The sequence below is a fragment of the Poecilia reticulata genome, chromosome 1 (assembly GCF_904066995.2).
Source record: "Poecilia reticulata chromosome 1, P_reticulata-male-v2, whole genome shotgun sequence".
Taxonomy (NCBI): Eukaryota; Metazoa; Chordata; class Actinopteri; order Cyprinodontiformes; family Poeciliidae; genus Poecilia; species Poecilia reticulata.
The window spans coordinates 22919669-22939664 of NC_088830.1; the positions used below are offsets into that span (position 1 = coordinate 22919669).

General features: G+C 41.5%; 1 protein-coding gene across 3 annotated transcripts in view; it reads left to right on the forward strand.

Annotated features, from left to right (window-relative positions):
• atf7ip (activating transcription factor 7 interacting protein) overlaps window positions 1-19345 on the forward strand; it is a 34999-nt gene extending 15654 nt beyond the window's left edge. For 2 of the 3 annotated variants that reach the window (XM_008416176.3, XM_008416193.3), the window contains exons 2-14: window positions 5984-6036; window positions 6825-7340; window positions 7435-7846; window positions 8179-8357; window positions 8445-8582; window positions 8672-8743; window positions 10952-11034; window positions 12459-12523; window positions 13307-14002; window positions 14091-14198; window positions 14302-14379; window positions 18078-18160; window positions 18422-19345. In XM_008416176.3, the coding sequence (XP_008414398.1) occupies window positions 6831-7340; window positions 7435-7846; window positions 8179-8357; window positions 8445-8582; window positions 8672-8743; window positions 10952-11034; window positions 12459-12523; window positions 13307-14002; window positions 14091-14198; window positions 14302-14379; window positions 18078-18160; window positions 18422-18874 (2877 nt within the window). In that variant the 5' untranslated portion in view covers window positions 5984-6036; window positions 6825-6830 and the 3' untranslated portion in view covers window positions 18875-19345. Of the gene's footprint in view, window positions 1-1974; window positions 2243-5983; window positions 6037-6824; window positions 7341-7434; window positions 7847-8178; window positions 8358-8444; window positions 8583-8671; window positions 8744-10951; window positions 11035-12458; window positions 12524-13306; window positions 14003-14090; window positions 14199-14301; window positions 14380-18077; window positions 18161-18421 lie in introns of those variants that run through there. The other variant, XM_008416184.3, reaches the window with a different exon arrangement.
• Window positions 19346-19996: the final 651 nt, after the last annotated feature.

Genomic DNA, 19996 nt, shown 5'->3' on the forward strand with positions numbered 1-19996 from the left:
GCTGGAATGGTTCAGCCTGTTTAACACCAACCCCTCCCTGCTGTTTGAGAGGCTGGACAGATAGAGACTCCTCAGTGTGGCATGCTTTGCTCTGTTTTTTGTTGTTGTTTCCCCCCCCCCCCCCCACTTACTGCAACTAGCCTGCAACTGTGTGGCTAATATGCGCCAGTTGTTACTTGCACATGCTGGAATGCTGAGAGAATAAGTGGAAAAATATGCTAATGTGCAAGGAAATGATTTAAATAGACCTCTTAGGAGGATTGATTCTACCTGTTTGGTTTAATCAAGAGATTAGGTGTGTTCCTTCATGGTCTGTGTGAAAGCAGTCAGATTAAACTGAAAGGCATTAAAAGCAGTCAAATTGCCTGTTTTAGTGCTGTGGTACTTTTTTTTTTTTCTCCTTCGCTTTTGTCTGTCACGCCCCTCCCCCACTCGTTTTCCCGCCTCCCCTAAGAGTGGTACAGTCCATGTTTGAGCAGGAGAGGCTGTTCCAGAGACACACAGGCTGTGTGTGTAAGATACAGAAAGGGTGGGAGGACTGTGGGACTGGGGGGTGGGGGGCGGGGGGCAGTTGCTTCTAGATTAGGTGTTATGTGCCTCTGCAATTTAGCGACGGCCGTGCACTGTTAGCTAAGCTTCAACTTGGGTGATTTTTGCGTTGCTGTGCCAAATTGAAAGTGGTTTATATTTTTATTTCTTCCATTTCTATGACGCATTAAGAGAATTATTAGAAGGATTAGAATGTAAATTGTTGTTGGGAAATTGCTGTTTCTTTGTTGTTGATGAAATAAAGCACATTCCGATTAGGTCATTTACTAAAAAGAAAGTTCTTAGAATAATTTTCAGATTTTCAGTGATCTACCCTGTTCTGAAAGACTCGGAAGGCGTAATAGTTTGAAAATTTGTCGATATTTTTTTCTGCTTTGTGGCTGGAATATTTGGATTGAAGCAAAATGCATTTGGAGAACAAAACTGGTTGTGGGAGTAACCAGAAACCAAAGTCCTCAGTTCCATTGTTATTTGTCAAGTCTCCACATAGTCTGTTGAACTGAATTTAGCACTAAAGGAAGGACCCCTCCCTAATCCTTGAGCACATCTTTGTATTTTTATACTTAAATACCTAAATCTCCTAAACTTTCAGATTTTGAAAAAAATAAAAAGATAAAATACGTTTACAAAGACATGCTGCTGCTGTTTACAAAGACACCACTTAAATGTTACATTTTAGAAGGATAACTCTGCCAGACAATGAACAGTTTGGTCTTCTCTAAAAGCCTGTCCTTTTGACATTAGCTGTAATCTGTAAGAGACCTTTGAGATCAAATTGCCTTCTGACTAAGGTTCTCTGTAGTCCAAACGGAGACCGTCGGTGGAGTGACAGAACTAGGCTGAGGCTAACATGATTAGCACTCAGTACAGTGGCAACCTGTGCTCAGTTTATAGCACATAGCACTTTAGCTGATCTCTTATGTGTTCCAAGGACGACTTTTCATTTTTAATTGCATAAGAAAAATGAATGCAGCACCACATCTTCAGTCCAGTGAAAGATCATTTAAACACATTCAAAATTTACAGTAATAATCAATGTCTTTGTCATAACAGTAGCAGGTTTTACAGTGCTTTTCTTGACCTTTTTACTCACGAAGCTACAGTTGACTGCTGATTCTTTAAATGACAAATAAAGGACAAACAGACACTCCTCCCCTCCTAGCCTTTTTTTTGTCAGAGTGGTACAGTCCAGGCTGGGTGTTATTTCCATACTGTGCACTAGTTAGTGCTAGAGGTGGGGGATGGGTGTTGCTATGCAACAGGCTGTGCAGTGTACTTCCCCTCTGTCTGTGCACCGCTAGCTATGACTGTAAGTGATAATCACCAGAGTGCACTTTAAAGTGCAGCATGAACAATATCCAGGTATTTTTTTATACCTGCAGGTGTATGATTCAGTTATAGCAAGTGACAGAGTTATTCAACTTATACTGTATGAAGTCAACGCTGCATGTCACAGAAAGCACTGGGGAAGAAAGTTTTGTGTCTTTTTAAAGGGATTTGGTGATGCCCAGAATGCTCTCACTTTGACTACACACCCTTGTGGAGAACACACCCCTGCTAGGAGCAACATGGACTGGTCCCAGCTGAGCCCCTCCCCCTTTCTTTTATATTCTGGGGCCGCCATCTCAGCTGCTCCCAGCTCCCACAATCAGCAAATAATATGGAGGGCCCTTTCCCACACATCCTGCGGAAGGTTGCCATTTCTTTTTTTAAGCATGCTTTACATTTCTGCCTCATTGAAACTGATTTATTCTTCCTGTTTTAAGGTTCATGTTTTAGCTAAACCTTTAGAGTATTCTCTAGTAGGAATTAAAAAAAGGTTTATACTTAAAGTTTGTACTTTTGTTTTTGCAGAAACCAAAATGTTCAGATTAGTCAACTCGTGTGTGTTTTTTTTGTTTGTTTTTATTTTGTTTTTTTGAATCATTGTTCTTCGGAATTGCCCAAGTAGATGCCAACACTTACCATATCCCTGCTGCAAATGAATTATATTATTGTGCATAGGATGTTGCATGTGTAATAACCCTAGAGGTGTGAGGAGGGGGTCACATGGCAACTTTTACAGAGGTCATCAAAATTTCTTTGCTCAAACTGGATGAACTTGATGACCCACAGAACAGCTTTGGATGTTTGGTGAAATTGCTGGTTGCTTTTGTTGCTATCCTTACATTCCTCTCCTTCACCCTCACAAATCTGTGACATCAGTTCCTGTGTGGTTTCTGTGTGTAAAACTTGAAAATGTAGGACTTCCTTCTAAACAAAGTACTAAGTGACCTCCATAATCTGACCTACGGAATGGTACTTCTGAATACAGCAATCAATTACTTTATTATTAACACAGATAAATTTTGGATCCCATAAACTATGAGATGATAAAAATGGGTAGTAGCTGAGTTGCTACAAAGTTCAATTCTCTTTCATAACTGCTTTGAATGTGCAACAAGTCACAACAGGCACCAAACTGCAGAAGATCAGTACAAAAAGCAGAGATGGACTGAGACATCAAACTGGGTTTACCAACGACGAAGTGATTGGAGCTGAATGTTGACAAGCCAGTCAAAAACTAAAACTAAGTAAATAATATCGATTACTTTGTTATTACCGTGGATACCTTCTTGAAAGGTACCATAGGTACCTTTGAAAGCCTCTACAAACTAGGGTTGGGTGTTGTGGCTTAAAAATAAAATAAATTTTTATTTTCATACCAAGACTGATTTCCAATTTTAATCTTTTTTTTTTATTTCCTAAAACCTGGTTTTATTTTCAGTAATCTATTTTGGGAGATGACCTGAATTCAAAGTACAGCTTAATACAAGCTGTAAAACATGCTTGTGAAACAAGATGGTAGGCCCTAAGTGTGCTGACTTTACTCTGTGCTATGGAAGCCCAAGGAGTGAATTGGTAAAAAAAAAAAAAATTCTCAAAAATTAAATTTTCGTGAAAAAAAAATCTGATTAGTTGATAAAATCGATTTATTCCCCTGCTCTACTATAAACATTAGAGAAGATATGGTTGATGGATCAATTTGTATTTTAACCGGCTCAGATCGCACAGCTAGAGAATGAACACTTGCAACATCGTGCAGCGATAAATAAGTGAATAAGGATGCTACATTTCATTGTGTGCGCAATGTCACTTCAAGGCTGTGGACTGTTTATACTAATCTGATACCAGGTACATTTAAATTATATGAACAATCATGTAAAGTGGATCTTAGCAAAAGCAGTTAAACCAAAGGATCGGGAGTGTATGTAGCTAAAGTTTGCCAAATGAAGTTAGCACAGAGATTTGTGAAACTATATAAAAGGATTCTGTGCTTTCCATGACATATCCAGTTATGTCTATGGTACATTGAAGCTGAGGGAGAGCAGGACTTAAAGCAGGTAATGGGAAGGCTGGATGCAAAGTTTTATTTATTTTTTTTCAACTTTCAACCAATTTCTGTCACCAAGTAAGCTTAATTTAAGTGTTGGCAGCATTTTAATTTTGTATTGTATTTTGTTTTGTATTTGCATTCACTAGGGAACACGCACAGAAAGTGCAATGCTAGCAAACGACTGATGCTAATCGCTAACATAAGATGCTAGAATTGATATATTTCACAACCTCTCAGAGGTCACGTGTACAGCATCTCAGATTGTTGTCCCAAACAAGTAATTTTCTGTTTTACATTTCTGTAGTACATGAAGTTACTACAACACATACTAAATGTTGCAGCACAAAGTACTAAAAGCAATGACCGTAGTGAAACAGACGACACTTTTGGGTTGACAAAGACATTTTCATACCCTGCGTTTTACAAGCTTACAACATAATAAAGGTTTTTTTTTTTCCTATTAACACAAGAGGAGAATATCTTTTTGTCTTCACCTTTTAATGCTGTCAGCGTTTGACCTTTTTCTATATTGCGGCTGTTTATCAAAAAAGTGAAAAAAATAAATAAATTAGGAAAGGTCAGCATCTCTCTCTCATCTGCAATAAAACTTGATGTTGTCATACTGATGACTTTAGTTTAGCAAGTGAAACAAGAAGGAAAGGTTTATCTACAAACCATGCTATCTTGAAGGAAACGTATCACGCTTTAACAATATTAACTTGCAGTTAACATGTTTAACAATAAATCTGGTGATTTTTCTGGTTCATAAATATAGCATGTAATAACTTTCTCACTTTTCTGCAAAGTGTTGTTGCTGGCAAAGTTTTCTGATTACAACAATAACTTTAGGGTAAATAGCTGTATGTCTGATGAATTTAAGAAAGAACTCGTACTATCTACTAAAGCAAGAAGTTACATGTTTTGAAAAACTATATTATTTCAATTGTTTTCTTTCTGGTTGCTGATGCCTTCTGCTCAGCAAGGAAACCTTATTATACACGGTTGCGCTGCAACCCAATCCATCTGACAGAGTCCCTTTTCAGCTAGCTACAGATTTCAGCTTAACAACGAACAGCAGAGCTGGCAGCCATTTTGAGTTTTTGCACCAAATCCAGGCTCGGTTACTGAGGCCGTAGGATGGGGGAGGGGAGACAATATGCTCTGCGCGGTCTGCAATCAGATTGGAATGTGAAGTGGAACATTGATCATTCTTGCTATTTTACATCGCTCCATTTCTTAATGCCGACTGTTTTTCTTCTTAAACATTGTTAATGTCTTAAGCAACACAAAATGCCTCATCTTTTTAAGCCAAAGATTTTATAATCATTGCAAAGAGCATGCTTCCAGTGGGAGAACAGAGCAGAGATGGTTTAGGGTGTTGAGCGTGTGCGCCAGCATCCTGCGCTGGTGCTTTACAGTGTAAAGTATACACTTCATCCTAGTACTTTTCCACATACATAGAGCTGCCTGCAAAGGTGCAGAAGGCTAAATCAAACATTGTTTGACTGTAGCGGTGTCACATGACCGAGTCTGCTGCAGTCCTACAGATCAGCAATGCAGAAACAGTAAAGCTAACCAACTTTACACAGAAAATGATCATCAGACCCAGCTTTTGAACCTTATTCCTGCCCCGAAGCCAACAGAAACCTTTAGTTCTGCTGTTGATCCCATCGCATTGATCGCAGTTTTTTGATTCTTTAAATACGGGAAGAAAAGTCAGCATTTGATGATTGTATCTCAATATAGAGATATGTCTTCTCTGGTGTTTGACCAAATAAGAAAGTTTGTCATTGTTAATAAAATGCTTTTTTTTTTTTTAAGTATCTTTCTGCTGCATCTCAGCAGAACAGCTCTTTATATAGTTGTTGGTGTGTTGACCTTTTTCTGTGTGCTACGATATTAGAAGCTCAAAATGCTTCAATAAATCTCTTTAGGATCCTGATGGATTATTTTTTTTAACGGAGCTAAATTTAGGCTTACATCATAATTTGTTCGACATGTTTGTTGCTAAGAAAATCACTTAAATATTTTTTTTTCTTTTTCTTTTTACCTGTTCAGGTTGCAGACAAAGCTGGTGTTAAATCCATGACCAAGGACCTTTTGGTTTGAAGGTGAGTCCCAGATTAAAAGTCTAACTTATTTTGTTAGTAGCATTGCTGTTTTTTCAGCAATTTCCCTCATCACATATATTTGACTGTAAATCTCATTAATGAATAAAAGAGCTCTCACTTATGTAGGCTCCTAAAATGGAGATTTAAAGCAATTCTACAACTAGCCTTAGTGGTATCGTGTGTGGGGAAACAAAAACCTTGTACGGAAAGCCTTCCATGTTTTGCATAACCTCTTTGCTGCTGCAAGGACTGCCCCAGTTAGTCCGCTCTGATTGGCTGAGGATTCCGCCAATAGCTGAAGGGGGGGAAGGGAGAAAGCCTGGGCTACAGCTGCTGTTTCAACTCCGTGTCCTTTTCTTCTGTTCTCTGGATCCGGGCTTAGGTAAACAGGAAGTTGATAGCCCAATCCAAACAAAATTTGGATTTTAGACTTCATTTTTCTTTTTTTGTTGATGGACTCAAAAAAGAGGTTCTGACTGACAGAGATGCTACTTTTGGTTCTGCCTCTAAAACAGAGACAATGTGGATCAGATTTCAAGGATCTACCTGATTTTACTTGAAAACTGAGAAATCGGCTGCAGAATACTGTCTGCTATTCCGAACTGATTGGTTCTCAGAGCTGTGAAGGAACCCTCTAGAAAAGAGCAAACAAAAAGGTAGAAGAGCTCCACAGTGACCTCTAGTGTTTTGGATCAGGCTCTACAGCTGTCAGGGCGTAACGATCAGACTCCTGGGCGGAACTGACTGGTCCAGCCTCTGAAATCTGATCTATTCTTGTCACCTTGCAGGAAGAAATGGAAGTTATGACAGAGGAAAAAAAGAAAATTTTTCGTGCCAGGAAAACCATGAAGATTAGTGATCGTCTGCAACTGGAAAGCCTTCACAGCACTTTACTGAACTCTGCTCCGGGTCTTTCCAACCCGTCCCCGCCGCCGCTGGTGAACGGCACGCATAAGGAAGATGGGCAAAAGGTCGGCGAAAAGGAGCAAAGCAGTTCCTCCGACCCCAACTCTCCTCAGGCGGCCTCCCCCGCCACTCCAGGATCCCTGAGCTCTCCGGCGCCCTTCCTGTCCCTGAATCTCTCGCCCTCCCCGGGCTCTTCCCAAAGTCCCAACCCACAGGAAGAAGCTACGCCTCAGTCGTCGCTACCACCCTCAGAATCCCACGATGCAAAGAAGATGGAGGATGAAGAGAAGAGAAGTTCTTCACCATCCGCACAAAGCAAGTCTGCCGCACCGGTGTCTGCAGAACGTACGGAGCAACAGAAGGAAGACGCTGATGTGATTCCAGTGGATGAAACGGAGGTAAATGCTCAGAAATGGACATTCAAAACACTTTGAATTTAAAAAGTTTACCATTAATATATTGAATTAATTTATTGTTAATATCCTCATTCAGGAGAAAACGGCTGCACCAGAGAAAGTAGTTGAGGAGTTGGAAAAGGACTCCGACAAACGGTCTCCTGAACCATCTGCACTGTCTGAATGTATAGAACCAATGGACGAAGAAAACGACTCAACAAACGTAGACTCTGAGGAATCCTCGTCCACAGCGAAACATGAAAAGCCTCCTTCCCCCGGCGAAGCACCCTCCGATTCTTTAACACAACCCCCTGCGTCTGGTGAGGACAAACGACCAACGGCTGAAAGCAAAGAGAAAGACAGCGACAAAGCCTCTGTTGAGAAAGACTCAAATGCGGAGGAAAAAATGGAGGTGAACTCAGTGAAAGTTGAGTTCAAAAAGGAAAAAGGTGACGCTGGACAAGAGGAAGGACCGACTCGACCATCATCCACCCCACCTTGTAACACAGGTACAGAAATCATAACAAGCTCCTTCTTTTCCTCCCATATAAGAAAAATAGATCTGAAGTAAAACTGCCATAAATGTCACCTTAGACAAAATAACAGACTGGGACAAGCATGCCTTGCAAAAGTATTTTTTTGTGCGTGTTCCATGTTTGTCAAGTAAAAGATTTGGTTTTCAAAGTTTTCTTATCAAAATATTTTGCTGCGAAGTTTGGCTCCATTAAAAGTGTTTTTTTTGGGGGGTATGTTTCAACTAGCTTTGCATCTATCTATGATTAGGATGTAGAACAACTGAGCCAAACAGGGTCATTACTAGTGTGTCTTATTTCACTCACAGATCAAGGGCAGAAGAGCTCAAACTCGGGACTGAAGCGCACTTTATCAGAGGGAAATGAAAACGATGCAGTGACTGTGAAGAGAGAGGGCAAGAGGCCCAAGGTTGAGCACGAGGAGCTGGAGGCCCAACTAGAGCTCAAAATCACCGCAAAAGGTGGCAGCCAGCAAAAACTGGAAAAGGTTTGTTTTCTGCGTCTCTTGGGCTGGCAAAAAGATTTCTCCTGTTTGTGACGAATAAGCTCACAGAATATTTATTTCCTTTCTCAGATCGTCCAGCAGCTTGTGAATGAGCGTCTGAAGATCTTGGAGCTGACAATCTTTGACAAACATTTCCAGGAGTTAAAGGACAGAGTAGATAAAATCGACTGTGCCACTAAACACCAAACTGCCATCAACTCACTCCAAGTAAGTAAACGGGGAGTCTTCTGCTTGAAGAAAATCTACAGGCTTGTAACACCGTTAGGAATCTAACTTTTTTTATTTATTTCTCTAAGAGCAAGATTGCTCGACTGGCCAAAAAGTTTGGAGAGGCGAATCAGGTGTCGGAAAACAAAAGAAAACAGGAGGTAAAATGGGATTTTCTGCCTTATTGTTTCGTATGGTTGACATATTTAAAGTTGTAGTAAGGTCATGCCATAAGCCATAAAACAGGGGCTAGGTAATTCTCTCTCTCTCTTTTTTTTTTTTCTCAGATGGCAACGTGAGCAATCGATTGTTATAAGGGGCTGGATGAACACTGCTGATCCAAAAATGTTGCTATGTAACTTAAATATGATTCTAATAAGATTCTCCCAAAAGTACTAGGAAGAAAACTTCTTCATCAAGGCTGTTAGAACATTCTCCCCAAGTAGAACCTCTTTGAGCTAATAAATAATTAAAATATGGCTGAACAATATTAGAAAATTGTAGTGTTGTTGCTTCCAACTCAGTACCTTGTGTGTTATAATTGCCATCACATGTGTCTTTTGTTGCCATCAAGTTAAATATCATATTGGTATTTAGGCTGCACAATATTAGAACACAGCGACAGACTGGCAACCTGTCCAGGGTGTACCCTGCCTTTCGCCTGGAACGTTAGCTGGAGATAGGCACCAGCAACCCTCCCGACCCCACTAAGGGACAAGAGTGTAAAGAAAATGGATGGATGGATGGGTGGAATATTAGAACATCTTGTAACAGCGATGATATTGTTAAATATTGCGATATTATTTGCAGTACCGTATTTTCCGCACTATAAGGCGCACCTAAAAACCTTCAATATCCTCAAAAGCCGGCGGTGCGCCTTATATATGGACTAATATTGAGCCACAACAGGTCTAGCAACTACGGTAAGCAGCTGCCGACTTCATTTTCCCCCATAGAAGAAGAAGTGCGCGGTGCATGCTGGGATAGTTGTCAGAACGCTGGTTTGTTAATAAAGTTTGATAATACATTTAAAGCCGGGGGGTGGGGGGAGAGAGACAGAGACTGCAGCGGCAGCGTGTCGGTTGGTCTGTGTTACCCAGAAAGCAGTTGGGCACAATATCGCAACACCAACACCGTGAGTGAAACAACGACTGGGGCAGACTACTATATAAAGTACTCGGGGACCACTTCCTTACAAATGTGGATGGGTAATAATAAGAGTATGGAACAAATTGGCAACCCAAACTGAAGCGTCTATTCTATGCGCCTTATAATGCGGTGCACCTTATATATGAAAAAAGTTTTAAAAGAGGCCATTCATTGAAGGTGCGCCTTATAATCCGGTGCGCCTTGTAGTGCAGAAAATTCGGTACATGTCCATTTTCTTCTGTCTTTTTTTCCCATCTGTGGTTCCTACTGTTCACGTTTTGGGCAACGTCATTTGTGTTCAGTGAGCAACTCCTGCTTTGAGATGCTGTCCACCTGTCTATATATCACATTAGGAAATAAAATGCAAGTTCATAGCACTAAGAATATATTAGCCAACAATTAATATGTGAAGAATACTTAACTTATTTACTCTACATTCATCCATAAATCTTGTGGTTGCCACTGTAATTTGAGATTTGGTCATTTGTAGGGGCTGCACCGATTTATTGGCCAGCCGATTTTCTTAATCTTGGGAGATCGGTGATCGTCCGATGCTTACATGTGACGCTGATCTTATCCATCTCAGCAAAGATCTAAAAATCAATCACTGTCCTCTTCTGCTCTCCCTTGACTGATGGACCGGCCCACTAGATCATGCCTGCACGTTTGCAATAAATAGTCACCCCAACTCAGCAACTTTTTTGCTATCTTTAGCAACATTTCAGGCAAGAAAAATTTATATCAGGCAAAAACGGAATCGGCAAGTCAGGCTTTTCCAAGATCAGCATTGGGCCATAAAACTGAAATCAGTGTACTCATAGTAATTTGTGTGTGTGTTTTTTTACTCACTTCTTGTTTGTGACTCAGTACTTACGTAACCAACCTTTGATGCCATGCTGTACTAACTTTAGCTAGTTTTTAGCACGTCTTAAATTAGTTTGTTTTTGCTTCCTTTATTCTTCATAGCTACGTTTTGAGTCCTTTGCTGCCTGAGGTGTTACTAGGGTGTGACATTGTGACAAAACAATTCAGGGCCACACAAGGAATTTGTCACTAGAATTTCAGTCTTTCTCACAAAATTAACAAAAAAATAAAATAAAAAATCAGCTTTTTGAATGAACTTCAAAACATTATTGTTACCTCAACCGCAGACTGGCCTTTCAGCAGAGCGTCTAAAATGTCTAGGTCTGATATAAAAGATGACCGTTTGATTTCCACAGGCATTTGCTGCTGCTGCTGCTGCTGCTGCTGCTACTGCTGCTGCCAAGACTGCAACTGTTACAAACAACTCCCAAGTTCAGCGGTAAGTATCTGCTCACCAGGTGTTGTGGCTGTTAATTTACAAAACTAATGTAGCTTCTCAAATTTATAACGGTTATTTTTACAAGTTGACTGGAAACTCACATTTTCAAGCCTTTATCACCATGTGACTGAATATTTCCGCAGCAGCTGAGTTTTGTACATGTAAGTTGTCTGTGATATTTTGTGTGACTAGAATTTGGCTTTTGTAAGAACGTGACAATACCGGACTGAAGCCAATACTACACAGGAGACCGTGCAGAGCGCCATCCGATGACATTGTCCCAGGTTGCTAAGTGTAACCAGTAAAAGTGAACATAAAGCTAATGGACAGAAAAATTCAATCCTCCTATCCTGTCAGGATCAGCTTTAGAGCACTTCCTAGTACTTGCTAGGAATAAACACACACACCCCACCCCCCACACCCCCGTGCCCCGGTGATTTGCACCCTTTGTCCTGAGTCTTGTGACGTTCTACAATGTGATAACCTGAGCGTTTCTTCAGGCAGTGCAGAGTGTAGTTAAAACTGCACCTCTCCTCCCAACAGCGTGCTCCGTGGGCAGACAGTTGAGGCGCCCAGAGAGGGAGGGGCGCCCTCTCTTGGCAGGACTCCTGCACTGCCTGTCAAGAAGGAGAAAGAAGAGCTGGAAATTAAGGAAGAGAAGGAGCCAGACATGGCGCGCCATACCGCCATGGCAAGAATGCTGGCAGAGCACAGTGAGGGAAGATGCAGAGCTGATGTAAAGCTCCGCACAATTTCGTCTCAGTTGGAGAGAGTACTTTATCACAACTGCCAGAGAAGCTCAGGGAATCCCAGACCCGACCGCTATGCGTCCTACATATTCCGGTACTTGGTGCCATATGACGTCTACTGTGACTGGGTCGCAAAGGTCAATTATGTTGGACTGATGGGCAAGGAGGCTCTGCCCAGAAACCTGAGGAGGACAATAAGGATGTACATCGACCGTCGTTTTCCGTTCCTGTCCACTGACAGGTGGAGAGAGATCCGAGATGCCATCAATGAAATACTCCGAGTAAAGAGGAGGCCAGATTTTTTCCGCGAATACGACGACAGTACTCCTTTGCTCTTTTGACACAGCGAAGTGAAAACATTCTGGGACAATTGTCAATGATCAACCTAGACACTTTATTTAGACGAATCACTAACATGTTGACACAGACTCCTCGTGGCTTTACATCATTTGAAAAAAAAAAGAGAAACATTTAAACCTGACACTGTAATGTAGAATTAAACCTGAACTTTGCCTGTGAGCTGGAGTCTCTATCTGCAAGATGTGAAAAGATGGCTGTTTGAAATGGAATAAAATTATTTGTCCCCACCACCACACAGTTAGTCGTCATCCTGTCAATGGACGTACTTGGCTTCTTATATCAGTAATCCTAAGCATAAGCAATCTTTTTGAACAGGCCAGTCCGGACCTCTGTTGAAGTCAAGCAGACTACAGCAGCTGTTGGTTCATCCAGCACCGCTGGTAAGTTAAAAACGTTTCAAAATTATTCACATAACTTCAACTTGACCTTGTTTTGTTCAGTTCCAACCTCAGAGTTATGAAGTGGCACATGTGTATTCAGCACCCCATGTAGAGTTAGTTAAATACCAGACACTTAAAATGACTTTTAATTTATGGGGGAGTTTATGCAGCATTCACTTTATAGAACATGCTGTTAGCTGCACTGGTTCCAATCACTATGTTACTTTGAGGTTGTGGTGAGGGAACAACATTCTTCTTTAAAATATTCCAATTTGCTGACTTTTGGCCAAGTCATTCCATAGATGTGTTCTGAAACTCCACAAGATCTGAAGTTAGACAAACTGCTGCACAGAAAACATCCATGAGTTTATGTACTGAGTGCATGTTTTTGCACTAGTTTACTGTTTGTTCAACTACGTCGTATAGAATTGGCTTTAACAAACCTGACGTGGAGCAACCACTTCCCAGAATGCATTGTGACGTGACACTTGTGGGAATTCTCTATAGATTAAATGGCAACCCTCGATTAAAACCCCTCTGCAACTTTCTTCCCGACATATTTTCTATGTTGCTTGGGATTTTAATTCATAAAGCATTTTAAAAATCATGAATCACTTTTGATTCAACTTCAGAATGATGAACTCCAGATGCCCTGGGTTTAAGTTTGTGGTTGACAAAATGAATGTGTTAAGGATTCACAAAATAACCAAATTACAGGGTATTTCAAAGTTTCCATGGGTCTTTCTTACTCATCCGCTTGATTTTTCTCATTTGTCAATGCAGTGGTTCCAGTCGCTGCTCCTCTGTCGGTCTCTACAGCGCCCCCAGCTTCTGCCTCGGCCCCAGCTTCAGCCCTAGCCCCAGCTTCCACCTCCACTACCACCCTAGTCCCACAGGGCTCCATCCTGCAGCTGATCACCTCCAGCTCTAACGCCGCCTCCACTTTTTCCACCGGCATCACCACTCAAAGCCAACCGGGCACTCTGGTGCTGAAAACGACTTCCGGGAGCAGCATGGTGACCGCAGGCCAGCCGCTGGTCATCCAGCTGCCTCTGTCGGTCAACGGCCAAACAGGAACGCTCGTCAACTTCCCCGTCTCCTCTTTGGCTGCAGCCACTTCCCTGAACAAGGCCAAAACCACTCCATCCACCACCACCTTCATCCTCAAGCCTTCTCCTGCGGCCAACACGGCGTCAGCCCCCACCTCCACAGCTGCCGCCCTTCCCACTCTGCAGGCCTCTTCTGGGCAGGTGGCCACAACGCAAATCTCCCTAGCCCGAGCCGTGTATCAAGGTGGGGCGGGAAGGATAACCACACCCAACGCCGGGGTGTCTGTGACCACAGTCAGAGCCCCGGCTCAGTCTGTGTCCGTGGCCGGCGCTGTGTCTTCAGCCTCGTCACCTGCAACCTCAGGGCCAGCAGCGACGGGCTCCACCGCACCAGGAACACCACAGGGGACGTCTCTCACATCCAAGACAGGTGAGGGAATTGTAGGATTAGTGGGACAATGCTCACTTCCTCTCCTCTTAGTTGCACATCTTCATCAGCAATGTTCTATTCTACTTAGACAACCAAGCTTCTGTACCCACTCCATCTAAAGCAGCTGCACCTCCCCCTCCAGCACGACCCAAAGGCTCTGTCATTGACCTCACCGAGGATGACGACGATGTACAAGGTACAAAGGAGCGTTTTTCTCATTTAAAAACTGATTTGGAGTAATTTTTGTTTTGTTTTTTTTTTCATTATGATCCAACTATTATGCTTCCTGTGTTATTCAGTGACAGGAGTGAAGACTGCGCAAGGTGCAACGCCCTCCTCTGGCCCCCGGCCTAACCCAGTGATCAGCATTCCCAACAGTAAGAGCAACAAATTACAATGAGCATGAATTTATTTTCTATTTTAAAACTTGACAATGCCAGCCCCAATTTTTCTCACCTATGATAAAGATGAGTGAAAAGCCTTCAAATAAGTTAATCTTTTATTGTGGTTACAACATCTGAGAAAAATCCACCATCTGCCACTCTGGTAATGTGTTGTTCATCCTCATTTCTGTGAAATTAAGGGTAACGTGAACAGACAGAGGGATCTTTAACTTTAGAACAGCTGTGACGGCGCTTTTGACTGCTTTTCATTTTGCATGTTTAATCACTTATCAAAGCAAAGCATACAAATCCTTGCTGGTCCCCGACGTTTCTGAAAAACTATGTAAATATTCACAATTAAATGGATTTCATATTTAGTGTTCAAAAGACGAATGAAATACAATCGTTTCTACCTGTTTTGGCCACAGGCGGCCATTTTGTGCTGGTCTATTTTGATTTTCCAAAATAGAAGGTGGGAAATATGACGGCCATCGGTCAAACAGCATCTCCAGCGGTGTTTGTTCTCCTAATTGTCCTAATTGTTTCTTTTATGTCTGAAACTATAAAGGAAGACAGAAAACTATACAAAGGTATAAAACAGTCCCTCCAGTTTTTTACAATTCAGCAATAGCAAAAAACAAAATCAACTCACCACTGCATTTTTTGCAGAAATTACCTAAATCATTGGTCTTTGTGTCGTTTCTTTGGGTTTATTTTAAATGTAATGGACATGGATGCAGACAATAAAAGATAAAAGAAATTGAGAAAGGTGCTAAAAAAATTTAAGGGGACAGAAGCATAGATATTAGGTTCAAGTCACTTCTAACTCCCACCTGCAGGTGTCAGTATTTTTTGCTTCTAATACGCTGCTGCTCTAGCTTAATTTGATGTAATGTTGTAGTCTGCTTTATTGCCGATACCAAAAATCCAGCTATTTAAGTCCTGTAAAGAATACACATTTCTTTGTATTTTTTTTTCTAATCCAACTACTTCGAAATGAAGATTTTGGAAGGTGTTTGTGGAAAAACGTCACAAAATTTCTTGCAAATATTTCTAAAGTCGCGGTACAAAATCTGTGATTTATGAACACAAAAACAATCGGGAAATCCAGGAGGGGCTGATAAAAGAAATATGACCGTAGAAATGGCGTTGGAAAGACTGAACATGGACAGCTACAATTCCGATGGACAATCTGACCTGGAGGTATCGACACGATATCGACAATTCCTGGGTGGATGAAAACTCCTCATCTTCAGAGATTGAGTCAGAGGACAACTCAAGCAAAAGGAGACCCATAATGTTTTCTGACCGTCTCACAAAGGCAATTATAAAAGCTGAAGTGTCAGGTGAGCTTTCCTAAGCTGGGTTAATTGCAGGCGCTTTGTTGGCTAAATCATCAGGTTAATGAATCATGATAATACTACAGCATAGGCTGGATTTGGCAACCTTATTCATTGCCAATTTATTTTCATCATGGGGCATACTGAACCAGCTTCCACACCTGGTGCCAACACGAAGGCCAGCCTACTAGCGGCGGTGAAGGTAGAAAATGTAAAGGAGGAGTCTGTGTGGACTGCTGAGCATCCAGGGAAGTGGAAGAGTGAAAATGTCCTCAGTGAAGCCACTGGCCCCACTCTCTACGCAAAGCACAGCATCAATACTGCGCTCACTGCAATCCTGTGCATTATTGACCCAAGCATGCTAAAGCACATCAGGAAGTGTACTGTGACTGAAGCTCATCAACATCTGAGTAACAGATCGTGGGACATGACCATGTCTGAACTGAAAGCCTTTATCGGCATCCTGTATATCCGTGGAGCTAAGGGAACAAAATATATGGACTTGGGCAGTCTCTGGTCGGAGAAATGGGGCTTCGGTTTTTCAGGGAAACGATGTCCAGAGACAGGTTCAAAGACATGAGGTTTCTCAGTTTCAATCAGAATAAAAATCAATGTTCACGACTGATGAAAGACAGGATCTGAGCTACCTGGAACATGTTTGTGAAGAACTGTATTGCCTGTTACAATCCCGATGCCAACATCATCATTGAAGAACAGCCTTTCCCCACCAAGACCAAGTGTAAATTTATAAAGTACATGGCAAACAAGCCTTGTAAATTTGGAATAAAACTTTGGCTGGCAGTGGACATCGAGTCAAAATACATGCTGAGTGTGGCTCCTTATCTGGGAGAGGAGGGAATGCTTCTTGAGGAGAAAGTAGCTGTGAATCTGTTGGAGCCGTTCATGGGAAAGGGAAGAAACATCAACATCACTGATGGTTTCTTCACCTCTCTAAAACGGGATACTGTCTTGGAGCCCAGGGAGATCTGCAGAAGTACCTGTAGTCTCAGTACTGTGAACCCGGATTTTATTGATGGGCTGAAGGCAAAATCAGAGTCTGTGCAATTCGGCAAAAACACAAAATACAGTGAGGACATTCTGGATCACATGGCAAGGAAATACTCAGTAAATCTTGGTACACAGAGATGGTATGTTGCTGTGTTTTACAACATACTGGACCTTGCGGGAATAAATGGTCACATTCTGTTCCAGCAGTGCACTGGCACCCAGATCCCATGGTGCAGGTTTCTGCAGCAGCTAGGGGAGGAGCTTTATACAGAGTTTACAGAGGCGAGACGACTACCAAAGAAGGTTGAGCAAAGTGAAAGTCTTAGCCATTTGGACTTAAAAGTGTCCAAAAGCCTTACAAGGAAGCAGTGCCAAGTGCGGAAATACTGCAGTAAAAATAAAACCTCCAACATTTGCAGCAAATGCTTTAAATTTGTGTGTGGGAGTTGCGCCAGGCGAACAGTGGTGATCTGCACTCGCTGTGAATGATAAATGATTTCATTGGCTTCATTGTAAAAAGTGTACATAGTTCTTGTGTTCGTTCTTGTTCTACTTTTGACATCAAATTTGTGTTCTGTTACTTTATTTCATACTTAATGTTTACTGTTTACAAATATTTTTGCTGTATCTAGTCATTTTGTTTAGATTTTTGATAAGTCAACAAAATTTGCTTGCAATAGTTGAATGTTGATGATCGATGCAAGCAAAAGCTTAACGCACAATTAAACTTTGCCTACTGAATGAAAAGTCTGTTTTGGGATTATTTTAGTTAGAAAAAAACATTTAGATAAATTATTATTTTGGTAGTAAACTTACAAGGTCAACAAACTGAGGTCAAAATGACTGCTTGTGGCTGTTCTAGTGTTAATTATTACTGTTTGAGTAATTTCTTTAGCCAAGATAATAGAGTTCCAGATTCTCTTTTCTTCTCTTCCCTCTTCTTGCCAACAATTTTTTTTCTTTTTAATCAGTGACGTGAGCCCGGGATAAACACGACGAGGACTATAACCTCTGCACATAGTGTGCCCGCTCTACCAACTGAGCCACCCAGCAATCCCACAAAGCAATTCATTTTCAAAACAAATCTTGGTTAATAGATATGCTCAAATTAAAATTCATTTTTTAGTTTTCATTCCGCTGCAGTAATACTTCAACAGGGGCACCAGTAAATGTGGCCAGTTTTGTATGCAAACCAGTCCTTAAGGCTTTACAAGAGTAACTCACCATGTACTGGCCCAAACCATTAAGATTTGAAATGTTTAAAAAATTCACATTTATGCTTTGTTTTTATGGTATTTAATTGATGCCTGTGATGTATAATGCATGTTTATTCCTGTTTCACAGGTACAGGACCAAGATCATCCCCAAAAACCAATCCGAACTCAACAAGCAATCCCCAGATAACGGTGCATCACCGCCCCCCACAGGTGAATATATGAAGCTTCCTTAATATATTTGATTCAGATGTATTTATAATGCTGTATTTTCTTCCACTCAACGGCAGTTATTACTGTGTAAGATAGGTTGAGCCATTATATAGAAGTTTTGTGACTCTCAGTAATTATGTTTGGTGTTTTTGATTGGTGGAAAAGCATGAAAGAAACTTACTATAATATTTACTCACTTATGAAGGCATTTGTTTGCTTTTTTGAAATTACAACCGCTCTTCTCATTGCTCTCTTGTGAAGGAATCCTTGAAGTCCCGCACTGTAACCACTACAACGACCCGTGGCCCCACCTCGGCGCTCCCTCCTCTCCCTCCCGCTCCTGCGCCTCAGCGTTTGCCCCCAGAGGCGGAGCAGACTTCTCCCCCCCAGCAACTTCAGCTGAAGTTGGTGCCGGGTCAGACCGGTATCGTGCTGTCCTGGAGCGTTGCAGAAACCGATCGCACCTGCGCGACTGTGGACAGCTATCACCTCTATGCCTTCCATCAAGACAACTCTAGTAGCGGTACAGCTCAACAGCACTGGAAGAAGATAGGGGAAGTGAACGCCCTTCCTCTGCCCATGGCTTGCACACTGACCCAGTTCCAGTGCGGCTCCACGTACTATTTTGCAGTTCGAGCCAAAGACATTTATGGGCGCTACGGTTCTTTCTGTGAACCTCAATGCACAAATGTTATCAGTTCCAGTTCAAGCTAAGTTGATACAAAATAAAGACATTTTTTCAGCTTCTTCTTATGATTTTTCTTTTTTTTTTTTTTTTCTTCTTTTCATGATTTCAAATATTGTAAGCTTGAACATACAGTATCTGTAAATATGTCTTCATAAAAAAAAACTGGACTCGGATAAATGAACCAGCAAACTGCTGGCTGTCTGATTCCTCTGTATGTGATGTATTCTTTTGTGATCTAAGCTGTTGTGTAAAAGACCGTATTATTTTTGCCCTCTGCCAGGTCAGATATTTATGTTCACTCCTGCAACTCAGACCAAGACTGTTCTGTTTTTTTTTTTTTTTCTTTCCTTTCTTGATGACAGGTGATAAGATTGTTCATTGTTCAACTCGATTGCACAAATATGTATACTTGTGTGGTAGAAACAGAATAACTTTTTTAAGTTCTGTCTGGCAACCAGACTTTGAAAAACAGAATAAAAAGTTTTATTAAAGTTTAATCTCCTCTTTATTTTAATTTCTGGTTTGTAATATGCAACAGTGACCTACAGAGATCATGGTGATATGATGAATACTCTTTAGAGGGACCAACAGAGCCCAGTGACCCTGCAGAACTGGCCCTGGACCTTGAGCTGAAGACATAATTGTTGTAATAGGCGTGGGAGCTGTGCCCTCTCTTCCCCGCACTTTTTTGTCGTTGCAACAACTGAATTCCTTAACATGCGATAAAGTATATTATTGAACCGTATTTAAACGCATCATGAGTGCACATATCACTGGCTCTAATCTTGCCGGACGGAGGTCGTGCACCGGGGTGGTAGATAATAATGTAAACGCTCAATAATTACCATTTAGTCCGTTACGTGGTAGTTTGATAAAAAAAAAAAAACAGCCCCTTGTCTACGCTGTCGGCTTCGTACAGAAGGGCGGGGCCTGTCGACTATTGGGAAACGATTGCTTCCTGGAGGTGTGGCCGATTTTGAAAATTAAAAATTTTACCCAATCGCTAACGTTTGGTCGTGACGTATGTAATGCGCCAGTTCGGGGCTACGAAAGCATACCGGAAGTTACCTGTGCTGTAAACCACAGACATAATATAAGTTCATAATATAATATCTTATGTCTATGCTGTAAACTACTATCCCGTATCA